Here is a 20,707-nt window from a genome sequence, read left to right on the forward strand (position 1 = left end):
GATAAGAAGAAACAAGCCCTCGCCGTTGTCCTGGGGCTGGAAGGAAGGGCAAGGGACATCGCCATGGAAATACCCGCTTTGGATTTGAACAACAACAATGGTATGGACACACTGCTAGCAAAACTAGATGGCATGTTTCTCAAAGAAGAGAGAGACCGCGCATACGATGCTTACTCTTTTTTTAACTGTATCAAAAAGGAGAGCTCCGTGTCCATGGCGGACTATGTGATTGACTTTGAACAGCGATACAACCGAATGAAAAAGTACGACATGACTCTTCCTGACGCCGTGCTAGCTTTTAAACTTTTGGACACGGCTTGTCTAGACGAGAAAAATAGACAAATGGCGCTGACGCGTGTACAGATTTAACGTTTGCTGCAATGAAGTCTGCGCTGAAGAGGATCTTTGGGGGGAGAGTGCAAGGCGGCACATCAAACGGAATACATGTTAACGATGAAGCGTTATTCACAGAGCAACGCTCACAAGGAAGATTCAGACGTCCAACAACGCATCAGTTTGGACGAGTTGGACAACAAAGGCAACCGTCACAGGGTACCAACCCACTGGATAGGTTCGGTAAGAGATCAAAATGTGCTATATGTCAGAGCACGTTCCATTGGGCTAAAGACTGTCCTCACAAGAGTAGCGAACAAGTAAAGCTAACTGAAGATCGAACAAAGGTAGAGGAATGTGACATTACACTGTTTACTAAAGCCTCACTGTCTGAATCAGAGGTATTCCTAACTGAGTCTTTAGGGACAGCTATCATTGACACTGCATGTACCCGCACAGTGTGTGGAGAAAAATGGTTGGACAGCTTCGGCGCTGATCTCAGTCAAAGTCAAGTGAACCAGATTGTGAAAAGTGAAACTCCAAGCTCCAGACCATTCCGTTTTGGAGATGGAAATATAGTGCATTCCTCCAGAATACTGAAACTGCCTGCCAAAATAGGACAGACAAAATGTCGAGTGGAAACTGAAGTAGTCAAAGCTGATATCCCACTACTTCCGAGTAAGACTTCACTGAAAAGGGCAGGAACCATCTTGGACATGGAGAATGATAGAGCTGTGATGTTTAAACAGAATATCCCTCTTGAACTCACCAGTTCAGGACACTACTGTATAGATATCAGAGACAAGGACACAGGAATGAATCAAATTGAAATTAAAGATGTGGTCCTTACAGTCTCAGAAAACAGCCAGAATGAAGATGAGGTCCTTACAGTCACAGAAAATATGACCTCAAATGAGAAACACAAAGCTCTCCTGAAACTACACAAACAGTTTGGTCACGCCTCCGCAGAAAGACTACAGCAACTCCTCCGCAGTTCGGGAAATAAAGACAAAGATTGTGACACTATTTTACAACAAATAGTACAGGACTGTGACATATGCCAGAGATACAGCAAGACCAAGCCGAAGCCTGCTGTGGGCTTGCCTCTGGCTTCAGAGTACAATGAAACGGTGGCAGTGGACCTGCACGAGTTGGAACCAAGTTTATGGTACCTCCACATCATTGACCAATTTACACGTTTCAGCGCTGGAAGCATTGTGAAAACAAAGAATTCCTCTGTGATGGTGAACTCTTTCCTTCATACATGGATCAGCGTCCACGGCCCACCACGGAGACTTTACAGTGACAATGGAGGAGAATTCAACAATGCAGAGTTCCGTGACATGGCAGAGAACTTTAACATTGAGACAAAAACCACGGCAGGATACAGCCCCTGGAGCAATGGGCTACTGGAGAGACACAATCAGACCCTCACCGACATCATCCAGAAGGTCAGACGGGAAAATGGATGTGACTGGCAAACAGCCCTAGACTGGGCTCTCATGGCTAAGAACAGTATGCTCAATGTGCACGGCTACAGTCCTCATCAACTGGTGTTTGGCCAGAACCCCAACCTTCCTTCTGTACTGGTTGATAAACCACCTGCGCTAGAAGGTACCACTATGAGTGCTAGAGTAGGAGAGCACATTTCAGCCTTGCATGCCTCTAGAAAAGCATTTACTGAAGCAGAGTGCTCAGAAAGGATAAGACGAGCACGACCTAAGCAGCTCAGACCCATAGATGAGAAATATGAGATGGGTGACAAGGTGTATTACAAACGAGCTGAATGCACTGAGTGGAAAGGACCAGGGATAGTTATTGGTCAGGATGGGGCTGTTGTTTTTGTGAGGCATGGTGGTTGCCTAGTGAGAGTGCATCACTCTAGGCTTTCCAAGGTGAACACAAAGGTTAATGAAGAGCAAATGGTACAAAATGATGCTGACACAGAAGCAGGAAGTGAGCAAGGTATAAACAATGCAACTGGTAGTTTAGACAGTGAGCAAAATACAGAGAATGAACAACAATTCGGTGACAGGGAAGCCAATACAAGTGAAGCGATCGATCCTCCAAACACTTTGAGTAGCGTAACACAAACTGAAATGGCGCATAGGCCTAATGCCCATAATAATCCTGCTCCTTCTGCAGGTGTGAGTTTAAAAACAGGACAGACTGTAACATATATGAACAGAGGTGACAATACTCTACTTAAAGCAAGAGTCTTAGGGAGATCAGGCAAGGCTACGGGGAAATATAAAACCTGGTATAACATGCAACATCTAGAGAATGATGGTAGTGATGGGCAAAAGGAATCAATTGATATCTCACAGGTTGATAATCTCAACATTGAAACAGAAGACAGAGAAGCTGATGTACTTGTAACCAAAGACATCTCATTTGATGCAGCTAAACAGGAAGAAATAAAGAACTGGCACAATAATAATGTATTTGAGGAAGTTGAATATGCAGGGCAGAAATGCATTTCCACCAGATGGGTTTGTAGTCTTAAGGACACTCCCAAGGGTATAGTGCCTAAAGCCCGACTGGTTGCCAGAGGTTTTGAAGAGCTGAATATTCAAGAGTTACCGAAAGATTCCCCCACATGTGCCACAGATTCACTTAGACATGTTATCAGTGATATGTCAAAACAAGTGGGAAGTCCATTCTATGGACATCAAATCTGCATTCTTGCAGGGTATGGAGCTATCTAGGGATATTTATATCCGCCCCCCTCTAAAGGCAGGATGTCAACATGTTGTATGGAAACTAAAGAAATGTGTATATGGTCTTGCAGATGCATCACTATATTGGTACAACAAAGTGAAGGAAATCATGCTGAGTACTGGTGGTAGAGTGTCACAGGTGGATCCGGCAGTCTTTTACTGGTTGGATGAGCAATGTAAGGTCACTGGGGTGCTTGCGTGTCATGTAGATGATTTTCTTTGGGCAGGCTCATCAAACTTTTCATCCAATGTGATCCCCCAACTGCAGTCTGCATTCAAGGTTGGGCGTGAGGAGCATGAAAAGTTCTCCTATGTAGGAATGGATTTGGTAACTGTTAACGGTGAAGTTCAGGTACATCAACAAAGTTATATCGAGAACCTGGAGCCTATTCCCATACAAGCAAGTCGGGCCACACAGAGAAATGAACCCCTCAACGAAACTGAGAGAGAGCAGTTACGATCAAAAATAGGACAGATCCTATGGGTTGCTAAACAGACAAGACCTGATGTAATGTTTGATTCATGTTGTTTGGCTTCTAATATAAAACGGGCAACAGTACAGTCTGTTCATGATGCTAATAAGATAATCCGTAAGCTAAAGTCTGAAAAGGTGACACTCAGATTTCAACATCTGGGAAACAGTGATGCTTTGAACTTGATAGTTTTCAGTAATGCTTCATTTGGAAACCTCCCAGACGGAGGTACACAGGGAGGTACTTTTATAACACTTATGGGAGAAAGAGGGAAGTTTTCCCCCCTGTTGGCATTCAAAGAAAATCAGACGAGTGGTTCGCAGTACCCTTGCAGGGGAAACTCTTGCCATGTCAGATGGGGTAGACCAGTGGTTCCCAAACTTTTTGTGCCCAAGGCACACCAAAGGACAAGTAAAAATCTCAAGGCACACCTATTGTGCAAAATAGCCCTTATAACACGTGTTATCACTCATATCATGTAAAATATCTGTAAATGTGCATAATTATTTACTAATGCCAAATAAAATGTGACAAAGACAACTATATTACTCATGAAATATTTATTAACGAAGTATTTCAGAAATGAATTTGAAACTTTATCAAATTAGGCTTCATCAAAGCAGCGACACACTCATTTAAACCAGACAGGTCACACAATAAAAAATGAGGCAAAGGAAACTCAGCAGAAATTCAGCACAGAGAACTGTCAATGCAAGGAAGCTGCATTGTCCATGGTCCTGAACTACAAATTATAAATGTAACATTTCAGCAATCAGCATTGAAACATGTGCTATTGTAAATATTTTGCCGATTTACAAATTAGTGAGATACATGTGCGTGTCGGGGCGCTGAGGAGAGGGCCACTCGCAAGTCCTGTTCAACAGAGAGCTGTGACCTCCTGTTGTTCTTTATGTAAATCAGCGTAGAAAACGCCAACTCCAGAGATGGGGTCGTTACTAAAAAAATGTAATATATTACTTTTAAAAAAGTAATATATTACACTACTTCGTTACTATCTACATAAAGTAACTCGTTACTTTACTCGTTACTTTACTCGCCGAGCACGTACGAACTGCACATGCGTGAGTGGCAATAACTTTCCTTACCAGCAGGCGGCGGTAGTGTGTATTTGTCATTCAAAACAGGCAACAACCGGAAGACAGAGAAGAAGAACAGACTACGTGATATCAACAAACAACAAATAGCGTGTGCGGTAGCTTCACCTTAGCATGTGTTCTTTGCAGGTGCTTGTTGAGGTTTGACGTGGTGTTTCCAGCAGTGGATAACAGCTTCTGGCCTGGACAGTTTGCACCTCACCGTCACATTCCTGTCTATTCTTCGGACGAACTCAAAGTAATGGGCATACCTCCACCCCTCGAGAGTTATCGCTGACTCAGCCATGTTTATGCAGCACTGCACGTGGAGATGTGGACGCGCAAATCGCGCAGATTACGTACATATAAACCTACAAAGTACTGATATAGTCAATTAAATAATTATTTGTGTGTAGTTGTATATTGCAATAATAACATATGGTTGTCACAAAATCCCACGGCACACCCGGACTTGTCTCACGGCACACCAGTGTGCCTCGGCACACCGTTTGGGAACCACTGGGGTAGACAATGCAATTTTTCTAGCCACACTATTTTCTGAGCTCACTACTGGAAATGCTGGACTGAATGCACCCCCTGTACTCTGTGTGACTGATAACCACTCTCTGTTCGATGCGCTCAAGTCCACAAAACAAGTCACAGAGAAGAGACTCAGGTTGGAAATCAGTAGCATTAAGGAGCTCATACAGAGCAAGAGGATCAAGCAGGTGCGTTGGTCAGACACAAAATCTCAGCTCGCTGACTGTCTCACAAAAAAAGGAGCTTCAGCTCTTGTGCTCTTAAAAGCACTCAGTGAAGGACAATGGGATCTGGGTTAAAGTGTCTGTTGAAATGGAACATTGAAAACACCTTTGTTTTTGTATTTGTTTCTTAAATGTTTCCCTAATTTATGTTGACTACTCAGGGAATTTAAACATTTTTGTTTTAAGTCACTGTATGATTGTTTTATGATTCATGCAATGTAAAGTTGTTTTTGTTTTGTTTATTTCTTTAAAAAGATAGAATGAGATTGTTAACATGTAATCTCTTTGCGCCTATACTACTGGCCTTACGGTAGTCTAGGTTGCCCTCTTGAGACTGTGAAACGCATGCGCAGTTAGTCTGTGTCGACCTGGAGCATGAGGTCCACTGTTCGTGAATGGCTCTGTATTGGTGTTATGCACGTTGATTGAATAAACCAAGTTAACAGAAGATAAACGTCATGTTTATTTGTAGTAGACTAACATATACCACGGGTAGAATTGTAAGTTACTTATCACAACAAGTCAGTATCCCTCCGCGTCTGAGAAAAACAGTATACCGTTGGGCTGAAAAAGCAATGCTTTTCAAACTGGAACAAGAAAGCAGCGGAGAAGAAACGGGGCAGAACCCCTCCTTTTTACGCAGCGGTCCAGACATAGACATCAAAACATATTCAGTGTGCAGTTCCTTTGGCATTAGGGCAGGGATATCTAGATACTTTCCAATTTTGACATAATGAATTGTGCTACTTTTAAAGCAAGCAACGATGTTTTCAAATCTGTAATCAAAGAGGTCCGCAAAAACACTATCGACCAATCAGATTGCTTGATTTGACTTGTCAGTTTTATAAATATATTTACATTTCTTCCGTTACGAAACAAACTTACAAAGCATAAAATGGAAACATTTAAGATTAACTTCGACCTCCGGGGGGGTCTTACTATGGAGGAATGGATTGAGCAGTGCCTATCTCCAGAAGAAAAAAAAAGCACCTAAACGACGACATGCAGAGCTACGTGAAGAGCAGGCAGACCAACTTGAAAAGTAGCACCATTCAAAAGCTTTCTGATGCGGGTCTTGAAACAAAGCAGAGAAATGATGACCGTTAGTGGCCACAGGTGCAAAAGCTCTCTCCAGAGCTGCTGGAAGCCAAATCTCGGGGACCGGAGAAAGTGGAGCAATATTCTCACCACGCCAAGCAACAGCCTAGGCCCTAGAACAACCTCAACCTATACAAGTAACCACGTAAGCCATGCTACTGATGTTCACAGGTTTTCAGTGGGTGCACAATAAACGGCAACATACAAATGAATGTAAATAAATAGCCAAATAATGGATCAACGCTCTCTGTCTAATATGTTCGCTAGCTGTTAGTGTTGTTGCATAGCAACCACCTCGCACTATGTTTCGTGCAGAAGGCAACGGAGGGACTATTTTATTTTGAACATCATTATTTACTAATAAAAACTATTTAAATTAGAGTGTGTATTTTTCTTTCATATTGCCACACTTGGTAACCGTTTTATAAAAGCAATAGCTCACTTCAGGCCTGTCGTGAACTATTGCTTAACTATAAAAAACTTCTTACATACAAAATGAATCACAAAAACAACTTCTATCAGCTCCCACTGCAACCTAGATTGGGCCAAAACACCACAACATCAACACACCCAACATCAGGGTTCCATTAAGCACCATTTCCCTTTCAAAGAGTGCCTGATGAAATATTCAGCTTAATTCTGACAGTCTCCAGTGAGTGTTGACGTAAGCATTGAAGACCCCAGTTAATAGACTATCCTCAACTTGATGTAACCTTGGCCCATGACTGCTGTCTGCTTTACCGTCTCCTGGGAAAGCCGAGGAGACAAATGGTTCGAAGCATAAAAACAAACAAACACAAGACCGGGAGTAACCTCGATGCAGGGAGCGCGCCTCATGCTCTGCACTTTAAAAAATAAGAAATGGCTGTGTGAAAGCATCTCCAACAGAGCATGGACGTCATCTTCCTGCTGACTCATGCAGGGACATACGAGAAAACAAGCAGCTCTATGACAAATTTATAAATCCTTCTCGCAGGGAGACTTTGTGTCTAACATTAACATTCATGCTTCAATTTACCATTCACCAAAGTTGTCAGGGCAACCGAAATATGTAGAGCACATGCTAGTTCTTGCTTTAAAGGAGAAAAAAACATATTCCAATGAGGATTGATTTACAAAACTCTAGTAAACAAACACATGGTGGTACTTTTAATTTGTAGCAGCCACATGTGAATGTACAAATGAAAACACATTGGGTTCATGACAGAGGTTGTGGGAATACATAAGTTATTGATTTAACCAATGCTAGCAAAAATGGTACTTCCTCTGGTCTTATTAGTGTTGGAAATGTGAATGACACCAGTGTTTAAAAGTTAATGAATGTTTTCAGACAGATAAGGTAACGATATGTTAAACTGCACAAAAGAAGAAAGAAAGAAAACTGGTGATGATGGCAACTTTTGACTGGCAGTGATTCACCCACCATCTTGGCCTCTTTTTGCGACAAGAATGTAGGACAGAGGCCAAGATTAGGGGGGAAAGAAGTGTGCTTGTGTTTCCTCTGCACTGGTGGACAGACCAAAAATATCTGACTCATGCACTGACGTTTTCGCTGCAGTTATAAAATCCCCAAACTTCTGTCTGGCCTGTGATTATACCAGAAAGAGCTGGCTCATGCTTGTTGGATTGCTACTGTATGGTACACGTGTACAAGCATTCTTCAGAGGTTGTGCTGGGAAACAGGCTCTGCGTGGCCTCAAAAGCATGTAGCCATGATGCTACCCATTAGAAAATGCATTATTTATCAACAAACCAAAAATCCCAACAAACCCCGACTTATGAGGGGATTCAAATCACAGTCCTCCTCTGCCACAACTTCAAATGCCGACAATCAAGCAATTATAATGACAGGCATGTTCATCTAAACCAGGGGTGGCAACCTTTTTGATATGAAGTGCCATTTAAAAAAAAATCTGATTAGTGTGCCGACGTTCGTGAACTGTCAACAGGGGGACTGGGGGAGCCTCGCTGCGGGGAAGCTGTGGACCTCTGTCGCCTGTCAGTGCAACTTACATGATGCCGTTTAAACACATTTAAATAAATAAAGACCGAACCCGGCTGGCGACCGGCTCGGTTCACTGACGACCGGACGCACTGTGATTCTCCAGAACACACAGTTGGCCAGTCCGCCTCTGTGTAGCATATTATTTTTGATGACAGATGAGCAGATCGCCACTGGGCTTTCAACTAGAGACACAGCCACGCAAAACAGCTCCTTATGGGTACTGCAATGTGTGAAGTGCGCTACACCGCTGGTCGTTTCACCATGAAGGAAAGCAGCAGAAAGTCGACTGGAGTTAAAGAGAGCGGGGCTAGAAGTTATCCTTCTGTGCTGCGTTGCGTGCATGGGGGTCTCCCCCTTCTGCAGCGGGAGACGCGCTCTGCTGGCGGTCTCGTTCAGGATCCGAAAATAAAATTTAAATATTTGTGCACACTTATTCCTAGTGTGCCACTGGTTACGGTCCCGCGTGCCAATGGTGGCACGCGTGCCTAGGGTTGCCGACCCCTGATCTAAACTATGGATGTCAATACATGGCAAATTAAAATATAAAATTGTAAACCAGACTATAGAACTTTTTATTGCCAACAGAGTCAAGTATGTGCCTCCAAGGCTAGTTGGTATCAGCAAGGGAAGGGAGAGGGCAAGAAGGCAGGGAAGGAAGTGTGCTTTTTACCTGGTGGCACACTGTAGCGGGAGGCATTGGGGGCGTTGGGGTCAGGCTGGGGTGAGGCTCTGCTCATCTCCCTGGGGGAGAGTCTGTAGGGAGAGCCTGGCCGACCAGAGTGCATCTCCTGTTCCAGAGCCAGCTTCATTTCATAAGGCATGTAGGGTAAGGGCTTACCTACAGTTCACAGGCATAAGGACAGAGGGAAGACAGCCACTATTAAAACAAGAAACTCCCTGCCGGTGAGCATTGAGCTGACCCTGCACAAATAACACCGCCACCAGCACACACACACACACCCGCTGAATCCTGTGTAATAAATATCTCGGTGTCAAAGCTCAGCAGCTTACTGGCAGCTGCTCTGCTCTTCACAGCACTAAAAGGTGCTAAAAGGCTTTTCAAAAATGACTAATGACTACCAAGCGACTTTAGCACTTTCCTTTCCTAAGAGCCTCAAATATGTCAGCACCAGAAGCAATGAGTGTCCTTAACTGACATGCTCAAGTCACACGACTTCAAAAAAAACCCCACCAAAGTCCCCTTCATCAGCCAGAGGCATTTCAAAAAGGGGCATCAAAGCAGATCTCTACATCACATGTTAAACAGGGTCAGCTAACTTTTTGTCTAGGCTTCGACTGAACCACATTAGTCCAGACCACCATGCCCTTTTTTCAAAGTGAACGAAAATGAACACCCCCAATAAATAGTCCACTACCAGCAGCGGAAGGAGGCTGAAGGAGCGATGAACATGAAGGAGGAGAGAGGAGGATAGTTTTTGTTCTCATACCATCTCTGTCTATAACAGTGGGGCTGCGGGTGTTGAAGGGCGGTCTTCGCTCCAGGTCTCCGTGATCCTGCCGCTGCTTCTCTTCCTGGTGCGCTGAATCGTGCACTGCTTTGATCTGGTGCTGCAACATGGCAAAGCCACTCATTGGCACACCACCGGGGCCATAAGAACCAGGCATCTACACAAGTTTAGGAGGAAAAGATCCAGATGAGGTGGAATTCAAGATAAGAATAAGTGAGATATTGACACGTTGGTAGTTTGCATGAGCACTGATGCATTGTATATAGGCCGCTGAACCAACTTAAGAACTACTTTCACCACGCATCTTGAAACTTCTGCTTTATGACAATTGAAATGTTATACTTGTATTAAATCTTGGTAGGTAGAAATATAAAGGCTGACACTGTAAGCAAACCCCAATACGAACATGATTTATGTATCAGGGGTAGCTTTAATAGGGTCAAATTCAAGGTACGTAAACCAAAAATGGCCATGCTCTTAGTGCTTTTATCATTAAATCCAAATTGTTACTATATTGCAATTCAGAAAAATTGTGAAAAAGTTTACAAAACTCCTGCTTGGGAGTCACCAGAAGACAAAAAGCGACAGGTTTTTAAACATTTCAAACAGTATAAGATTTGTGGTTTCCTTGATTGTGTAGATTAAACTATATTATGCAAAAAAAATTGTGTATATTCAAATTCCAGCATATTACTAACCTTGAACACATAACTGTTAAAATAGAGCAATTTATTTTTCATTTTTATGTATTTGTATAAAAAACCTTTCATAATAACTTACACAGGAAATGTGGGCATGCTCTAACCTGTGCCCGTGAAAATGGATAAACCAGAAACTGTGACTCACCATAGGTGGGATGGCAGCTGCCCTCTTCTGCATCTGCTGGATGTTGAGTTGGGCTTGCTTGGGTGAAGACACCAGCACCGAGCCCTGAGGGTTGAGCATCGAAGGCTTTTCCATGGAGAACATTCTGCAGAGGCACAAAGCAAAATGTATAATGTAACAAAACATTTCCCTTTCTTATAAAACTGCAATTATGTACACAGAACATGAAAACACACCTCTGTCTCTCAGGCTCTGCTTCCACATCCTCGTCAGCACTGCAGGTGGCACTGGAGTCATTATCTGAGTGGAGCTCCCTGTGCCTCTCGCTGTGATCTCCTTTCTCTCCTCTCTCCTTCATCTCAGGCTCCATCTTCACCTGAACCTCTCCGGAGTTCATGTCCGTGTCCTGAGGTTCGGTTTTGGGGTGCACAGAGCCTCCGTAGGGACCCATCCTGGCCTTCTCCTCCTGAGATCCGCTCTCGCTCTCGGGGCTTTTCTCCTCCTTTACACAGAGTCCTCCGTATAAAGGCTCCAGGCCCTTTCCATTACTGGCTTGACCTTTGTCCTGATCAGAGCAGTGAGCATCTCCTGCAGTGCCGTCTGCCCTCTTCGAGTCTCCAGACTGAGAGGGGGAGGGAGCGCTCTCTGTATCGGAGCTGTTGTCACCGCCTGAGGAAGCATGATAGAGAGAGATGCATGAGACTCAATCAAACTCACAAGACTTGCAAGTCAACTGGATGCTCTTTAGGAATAAAGAGCAAGCCAAATGAATTAAATATAAAAATAAATTGCCTTTCACAACGCAAATCTACCCAATAAAGAATAACCCAAGAGAGATGAAACACATCACACAGGCGATCTAATAATCTAAACATGTGCTTTTTTATCCTTCCCATTATGTATTTATCTATATAGTCACATTTTACTTGGACACATGTAATTGCCAGTTAGTTTTGTATCTAATCTATGACCTAATTTTGCTAATTTAATGACCTCGCTTCATACCACTTAAATTTGCTTGTGCTAAATCCAAGGCTTCAATAATACAGAAAACCAGACTTTCAAAATAATCAAAAAATCTAACAATACATCTAGTAATATTGTATGCTTCAGTCTAAATATCTTAAACTGTGAAGACATAACAATAGTCATAATTAGAACAAACTGCTTTTGTAGAATGAGAACAATTATAAATTAATATCAGAAAGTCATATTTTCTTAAGCATATTCAAAAAAGTCTGCCTGCTTCTGTTACATATTGTCTATGCTGCAGTTGTTGCCATGGTGATGGTAGACCAGATGGTATGTCTATGAAAAAACAGATGCATTATTTACAGAGGAGGATAAAGTACTGAGGGTCTACGGACAGAGGGTGTCGTATTGTCATATTGATATTCTGTACAAACTGTGAAGTCCACTGAGACAAATGTAACATTTGTGATATTGGGCTATATAAATAAACATTGATTGATTGATTGATTGATTGAATGAGTACTGTACTTGAGTAAAAGTAAGAATGCTATGGTCTTATAATACTTACTAATGTACAATGGCCCCTTTAAGTAACATAAAGTGTAGAAGTACTACGATTGAAATGTACTTAAAGTATCAAAAGTGAATGTACCCATTATGCAGAATGGCTCATTCAAAGTATTGTATTATTAAAGATGTTCTAATATCCTGTTTTATCACATGTACACACCATTTTAATCGTGTAGTTTGTCAATGTGGAGACAATTTTAGAGACTTTATAAAATATTCAATTGATAAGTATACATATATATATATATATATATATATAAAGTGGAGTAAAAAGTAGAATATTGCCTCTGAAACGAGTGCAGTCGAAGTATAAAGTAGCATATAATGGAAATACCAAAGTAAAGTATAAGTATGTCAAAATAATATTAAAGTATGGTATTTTAGTTAATGTACTAAGTTACATTCCACCACTGATTATGAATATCAAACCAAAATCACAGTACGACTAAACATCCTAATAAAAAAAGTCTACAATGAGCTTTACTCATTCCTCTAGCTCTATGTGCGCCAACTCACTGCTGTTTATAATGTGAGATCCACAGACTGCACATCACTGAGACCTCTAAAGTTCAGTTTGGGTTTCCATGGGAGGAAGACAAAGTCAAATAAACATGACAGAAAACCTTGTGACCTCCCGCTGTCGCTGTTGCTATCTTGTGAGATGGAGGCTGTTTAAGTTACATACGAGTCTTTACAACATCAGGAAGATACGTCCTCAGCTGACTCAGAAAGCGACTCAGGTTCTGGTCCAGGCTCTCGTCATCTCACGCCTAGACTACTGCAACTCCCTCCTGGCTGGTCTACCTGCATGTGCCATCCGACCTCTGCAGCTCATCCAGAATGCAGCTGCTCGTCTGGTCTTCAACCTTCCTAAATTCTCCCACACCATTCCGCTCCTCCGCTGCCTTCACTGGCTTCCGGTAACTGCTAGAATCCACTTCAAGACACTGGTACTTGCTTACCATGCTGCGAATGGATCTGGCCCTTCCTACATCCAGGACATGGTTAAACCGTACACCCCAGCGCGTGCACTACGCTCTGCATCAGCCAAACGACTCGTTGCGCCCTCGCTGCGAGGGGGACCCAAGTTCCCATCGGCGAAAACACGTGGGTTTGCTGTCCTGGCTCCAAGATGGTGGAATGAGCTCCCCATTGACATCAGGACGGCAGATAGCTTGCACATCTTCCGGCGCAAACTGAAAACTCATCTCTTTCGACTCCACTTCGAGCGATAGAACTATTAACGAAGCACTTTTATACTAATAAAGGACTGGATTACCTAAAGCCAGTTGAGTAGCACTTGAAATGTTTGGCTCTATGAAGCCTGATGTACTTATATGATTCTGTTTTCTTCAAGGTTGTGTCTTCCTGGTCGAATGTACTTATTGTAAGTCGCTTTGGATAAAAGCGTCAGCTAAATGCAATGTAATGTAATGTAATGAGTCTGCTGAGCCTCACTAAAAGGACATGCTGTTAAAATAACATGTCGATTTAAAGAATTGTAATATACATTTGGCCGAATCATAATTGCTTTCTATATCGAGCACGCCATCTCAAAGTTTATCATAGTGTGCCCCCCTTCACACGGCAAAGATAAGGACCTCTGGAGATCCAGGCAGGATCAAACAAATGGACCGGCACTTTGTGTTCAAAGAGCAGGCTTTGTTGAGTCTTCAAAGCCAAGAATTGTTATGCAACAGGCGCCCATGTACTCCGAATTAGTCGATATCTTTTATCTCCACCTCTTGCTTTCCCCCCCATTTGATCCTTTTTTCCCCTCTCTCATTAAAACTACAGTCAGCAGAGAGCAAGCACCATCACCATCAAGCGAATGACATGACGATTCAAAGGGCATTTTAGATCAGGCTTTCCAGCTTTGCACTGTACTTATCGCGACATTCCTTCTCTCCACGCCCTCTTTACTTAACACTTGGTAATCTGAGGCGCAAATCTCCACAACTCATAAGCAAGGACAAACATGTAATACAGAAACATATCAGCCTGCAGTATATCCTTCAGCGAGGGAGCCCCTGAGAAGAAAAGCCCAGAGGGAATCGTGTGTATCTGTGTGTTTAATGTCGAGTATATGCTTCTCTGACCTTCACTGTCATCGGCGTTATCGTCGTCATCCTCATCATCGGGTGACGCATTAGCGAGACCTTCACCTTGAGACCTATCGGCACGTGCCCGCCGTGTATCCTATGAAACAGATCATTTTGAATAAATCAGTACTGTTGCAAACACTCAGCGATTAGCCATAACAGAAAGCAACAATAGCCTACCTGCTTATGCTGCTGGAGCAGGTTGTCCAGGTTGTGACGTCTCTTGTAGTTGAAATAGAAGTTCTTGCACTGTGCCTCGCTTTTGGTGCCCACCATTTTGGCGATGGCGGTCCAGTTTCGCCCATGTTCAACTAGCCCTGGGTGCAGACAATGAGACAATTTAACAAGAGGACTTAATATATCTATATATTTTTTTACTTTGTCATAATCTTATTACATCTCCTTAAATGCATATTTATTATATATTTTTTTAAATACCGTTTCAACTGCACCTGGGCCAATAAAATCTAACACAAAAAAAGTTGTGATATTTAGAATAGTTTGGCTTATTTAAAGCAATTGTACTTGCAAGATTCTTGCCGTTTGAATTTGTTTCCCCATGGTTGTTTGCACTTATTGTTAGTCGCTTTGGTTGCTATTCAAAATGACACTTGTCTGTTGCTATGGTGTGATTTTGGTCTTCCATTAACACTGTCAATCAGCTAAACTTTGAAACTGCTCTGCCAGGCTGCCATTTACCTTTGACATTAGTGCTTCTCTTCTCTAAATCCTGTAACCCCTGTGACCTCCACTCCCTCCCCAGGCCTACTGAGATGAGAGATGCTGGCAGATTGACAAATCACCACGGAGCGAAACACAAAGCCCCATTACTGCTCCGGTAAAATGCGGGAATGGGGGCATTTGGACTGTTCCGAGTCAATACTCTTATTTAGAGTTACTTAAACTTGCACACAACAAGACAGAAATACACTTAGTGATGGCACATAATGAAACTTCCTAGACAAAACAAATAAGATATATTTTATTACCTTTTTAGTTTTTAACACTTTAGCAATTAAATCTAAGCTGCATAAAACTCTTGCAAAAAAGGCTCCCAAATGCTTCCAATTGATTCATACCATACAGAACACACACAACAAGAAACTAGTCCTGCAAGTTATGGGACCTTGACGCTCCCTGTTATTTGACTCAAGATAAACTTGGTTGCTCAACAAACCTTGAAAGTTACATTGGTCACAATGACAGATTAATTATCAAGTGAAATCATTTAACTTCATTAATTCTGCCAGATCTGAAAAGATGGCTGATTTGTTCCATTCCTGGTATTCAGGAATAAACATAATGTCAGTATTATAGCATAACCATGGCAACAACCTACCTATTCATGTTGCTCAAACATCCTTGACAAAGTCCTTAAGAGGAGATGTTATCATCTTTATTTTCAATTATCGTAACTTTTGTGACGCTTATAATGTTTCATTTCTGTTTTAGTTAATTCATTCATTTCTACTGTCATATTTAAGGGAACCGTTATTGGCTCTTTAGTTTTATATTAATTATAAGTGTAAGGTGATAAGTTATTTTGTCCAAAAATATAAATGGAGCAAGTGCCCCAATATCTTCTACTTCTTCTCCAACAACATCTGCTTGTAACATGGAATATGATGATTATGGATCTGACTAGCATGTTAATGAAAAAATAAATGTTCCTTTTTTCTGTTAACATTTCTGATTTATCCGCTAGTCCTCAGATGTGATCATCTTTTAAAAACACAGAGTTTAATGCAGATTAATTGCTCTTGCACAACCAGTGATGATGTCTCCTCTAGTCATATGACTAGCGGAGGTCTCTTTAGGCTACATTAATCCTAAATCAGACACATCTAGCACTCAGGTCGCGATGCCTGAGGAGATCACAGCAGAAATATAGAGAAAACAAATCTCCAAGAGAGTCCTAATAAATCCACATGAATCCTTTTATTTACTCCGCCAGTCTATGGGTTCTTGGCTTTATACATAACAGCATAACAACAAAGCCGACCTAAATGGGGGAGCAAAAGGTCTTGAATGGCACATGACCTGACTAATGACTGCAGCAGTGCAGTGTGACACAAGGCACAGAGTGCAACAAACATTTTGAAGAATTTACAAGACCAAAGTAACTTTTCAAGAGGCCTTCCTTGACAAAGTCTTTGGATGTGAATAATAGATAGTGGTGTTTGGAGCAGGCTGTAACTGTCACGCTTTATTGCTTCATGGAGGGCTTTAATCGATAAGGTTGAAGGAACCGGCAGAAGAGTGGAGCTAAAAGAGAAATCCCTAAAACTCTTCATGGTGGTCTGACAGCACCAGTTTCTTTTAGTGTGAAGTTCATGTAAGGCGAAGCCACATCAGATAATCGGAAAAAGGAAAATAAAAAAGACAGAGGGGAAGAGGGTGGAGGGAAGAAAGACCACAAAAAGAAGAGGAGCAACAGTAACACAGAGAAAAATAAGGACGACTGAGAGGTAAAGCGGGAGAAAAATAAAATGAAACACAACCTTTTTTGGCGACCTCCATCTCCTCCTCGGTCCAGCGAGAAGTTTCTCCGGTTTCACCTGCACCAGCTAAACCACAGAGAGAAAAAAAGATAAAACCCCATCAGCACTGACAGAAATACAGAGAGATAGAGAGACAAGAAGAGAGGGAGGGGGGAGACAGACAGAGAGAGTGACAGTCCTTCTCTCAGCCGTCTCCTTCTCATGGCCACTAATCTAATAATCTGTTTACATTCAAGGGCTGCCGAGACCCCGCTCCCTCTCTTACGCTCACTCTCCTACCGTCTCTCTTTCTTCCCTATCTCTCTCTGTCTCTCCCCTTCCCAACAGCTCCGAGCAAGCCCTCCTCCTCTCAAATCCATGAGGGGGAGGGGCCTGGTCAGCTGATGTAGCGCCAGACGGTGGACGGTTCCCTCTTTAGGAAATGGCCTTGGATGGAGACAAATAGAAAGAAAGAACAACCAGCCCAGAGCCCTCCCACCCCTCTACTGTGACCATGCTCATCATGGACACACACACTCCACCTTCTAGCCTCGGCTTGGCAACACAGCTTCAAACCCCCCTACAAAATTCATAGAAGTGCAGAGTAAGTATGGAGGGGGCTGAATGAACTTTAGCCCACTCCTCGGTGGCATCTACCAATACTGTGTAAACATTTGGACTAATATAGCAGCAGATGTACCCTTGACATCAACTAGGCTTGAATGCCCCCCGCCCCCACCCTAAAAGACGAGGAGATCATTTCACAGTGTTTAGAAGTCTCCTTCTAAAGGTCTCCTGGCCACACAGTCTGTTACACTTAGTTAAACAAATGTCTACTGCACTAGACTTCTTTTTCCCCGAGGCAAAACTCACATGTTCTCCCCGTGATATGCTAGGCCCCTCAAGGGTGGTCATTCATCTCGTGGCTATGAAAACAGACAGCCTAGAGCAGGGATGGGCAACTTTGATGGTGGTGGGGGCCACATAATGTATGTACTGACTCACCGAATAAGACACACCCCACTTCCCCCACACTAGTTTTAAAAAGATCAAACTCCCACCATTTGCCCGCACTGAAACAGCAGCTTCCTGAACTCGCATGTAGGGCTGTCCCGAATACCATAATTCGGGCTCCGGATATTCGGTAGTAATCAGCAGCGAATATTCGAGCTCTTACGTTGATATTGGAGTTTTCAATAAATTCAATTTATTTTAGTTTTTTTTTTTAAAACGAAAAAAAACAATATCCGAATAACGAAATTGAAACCCGAATAGTACTCCAACGAACGAATATTCGGGTACAGCCCTACTCGCATGGCATCATTTCAACAGAATAACTCTGAGAGATAGCTACCCTTTAGCACCTAGCCCACTTACTTCTAAGAAGCAGCATATATCACAAGGGTTACTACAGGGCAGGCAAACAGACATGCAAAATCCACAATGTAGTCCCTCAGGGAGATTACAGTTCTGCATAAACCATAATATGTCCAGAGTATCAGAAAGGTCAAACGGTGGAGAGGATTGAAGGACACACTGCAGACTAGTGTTGTCCCGATACCAAGTCAAGAATTGCGATTCCGATTCTTTTTCGATACTTTTCTTAAAAAAAGGGAAACAGTCTTAAATGTAATTATTGTGCTTTATTTCACACCAGAACCATAACACAAACTTTTAAACAATGAGAACAATAAACAAAATAAATGACAAGAATTCGTATTAAATAAAATTAAGCATCATCTCAAACTACTTTTTTGTTTTATAAAATATAATTGTTTTTATATTATATTAACATGTAATAGTACAGTAATATAAATAATTATTGACAAAATGTATATTGCAGATGTTAGCCACATTGGTAAGTTAGCTAAAAATATAGCCATATTAGACCGTTATCATTGCCATTAATTGCCTCGTCAAACTACGAAAACGTTCGTTTGTCACAAAATAAATTACACTTGTTTGACTTAGATTTGAGGGCATGGGCTTGAGCATGATGTAATTATGTTATCTATCACATTCGCTAACCTGTCTGTCTTTCAATTCTTTAAACAGCTCTGGATTCCGGTCGGCGGGGTGCTTAGCCAAGTCTGATGTGTTGGCTCCCTTGGTTTGCAGGGATCTAAAACATTTCTCACAGACAGGCCTCGTGGTGTCCGTAGGCTTGCCCTCGCTGTCAGAGATACAGCTCAAATACTTCCAAATTTCGCTTCTGGCGTCTTTTTTGTCAACAAGCCGAGGCGCAGCGGCAGCTGCACTCCCACTTGCAGCCATGCTTCTCGTTTTCTCACATGCTCTGGCAGCAAGCGCGTGGCCGCGTGCACGAGAGAGGGGAGGGTATGGGCATAGATATGTCTCATAATTATTTGTGTGAACATAAAAATAATTTGTGTGTAAATATGTGATTAGTAAATGTAAAACAACATCCACAAATGCATTTAAAAGATTAGCAAACTCACAAATAAATGTGCAAGTGTAAAACGGATCTGCAAATACGCTAAATATGTTCACAAATAAAAAAAAAGATCTGTGAATATCTCTTTAACATTTACACCTTTCGATCAGGCATTTGTGAATCCATTTTGTATTTGTGGACCAAAAATGCGCTTGCGGATCTCAAATCTCTGTTCACGGATCTCAAATCTCTGTTCGCGGATCGTCTTTTTACACACACGGAATTTTGAGACATATTTTCCGCCGGTCTCGGCTAAAATCTACTCGTGTCACTCGGTTATTTTCGGAAACCACGTGATGGCCTGCTGATGACGACATTTCCGCATGATTTCAAAGTAAGAGCATGATGGTTTGTTTAATGCTCTGTTTTTGTATTATAATGAACAGCGGAACGTTGGATGTATTCTTCATCACCATAACCCTGACCTAAATACGGTGCTTTTCTACAGATTACTTTATTACTGCACTGGTAAGGTAAAATTAGGCCGATTAATAAGATGTGAAGTGCTTTGTAACTTCGACCCGCTTGACTGAATACACAACAAACAATGAAGAAATAGTTTTATCTGGGCTGTTTCACTGCCAGCTGCTCCCCCGGGACCCGAAAGTGGCGTATAGCCTGCACTTCAACATCAACGAAAGTGCTCGATATATGCTATATTGAACCAATAACACAAACTAACTGTATCACTATAACATGATGATGATGGTGATGGTGATGAAGAATGCATCCAACGTTCCGCTGTTCATTATAATACAAAAACAGAGCATTAAACAAACCATCATGCTCTTACTTTGAAATCATGCAGAAATGTCGTCATCAGCAGGCCATCACGTGGTTTCCGAAAATAACCGAGTGACACGAGTAGATTTTAGCCGAGACCGGCGGAAAATATGTCTCAAAATTCCGTGTGTGTAAAAAGACGATCCGTGAACAGAGATTTGAGATCCGTGAACAGAGATTTGAGATCCGTGAACAGAGATTTGAGATCCGTGAACAGAGATTTGAGATCCGCAAGCGCATTTTTGGTCCACAAATACAAAATGGATTCACAAATGCCTGATCGAAAGGTGTAAATGTTAAAGAGATATTCACAGATCTTTTTTTATTTGTGAACATATTTAGCGTATTTGCAGATCCGTTTTACACTTGCAAATGTATTTGTGAGTTTGCTAATCTTTTAAATGCATTTGTGGATGTTGTTTTACATTTACTATTCACATATTTATACACGAATTATTTTTATGTTCACACAAATAATTAAGAGACATATCTATGCCCATAGGAGGGACTTAGAACGTGCTTGAGAGGGAGGGACTGCAGGCACGGCTGCAGTGCAGGGAGTGG

At 42.1% G+C, this 20,707-nt stretch overlaps 1 protein-coding gene across 6 annotated transcripts in view; it reads right to left on the reverse strand.

Moving 5' to 3' along the window:
• Positions 1–20,707, reverse strand: part of ncor1 (nuclear receptor corepressor 1) — a 77,363-nt gene that overhangs the window by 21,525 nt on the left and 35,131 nt on the right. For 5 of the 6 annotated variants that reach the window (XM_034233006.1, XM_034233008.1, XM_034233007.1 and 2 more), the window contains 7 exons: positions 16,927–16,992; positions 14,606–14,742; positions 14,423–14,522; positions 11,018–11,450; positions 10,803–10,926; positions 9,936–10,113; positions 9,158–9,325 (listed from right to left, as the gene is read on the reverse strand). In XM_034233006.1, the coding sequence (XP_034088897.1) occupies positions 9,158–9,325; positions 9,936–10,113; positions 10,803–10,926; positions 11,018–11,450; positions 14,423–14,522; positions 14,606–14,742; positions 16,927–16,992 (1,206 nt within the window). The remainder of the gene's footprint in view (positions 1–9,157; positions 9,326–9,935; positions 10,114–10,802; positions 10,927–11,017; positions 11,451–14,422; positions 14,523–14,605; positions 14,743–16,926; positions 16,993–20,707) is intronic. The other variant, XM_034233009.1, reaches the window with a different exon arrangement.

The sequence above is a fragment of the Gymnodraco acuticeps genome, unplaced genomic scaffold (assembly GCF_902827175.1).
Source record: "Gymnodraco acuticeps unplaced genomic scaffold, fGymAcu1.1, whole genome shotgun sequence".
Lineage (NCBI taxonomy): Eukaryota > Metazoa > Chordata > Actinopteri > Perciformes > Bathydraconidae > Gymnodraco > Gymnodraco acuticeps.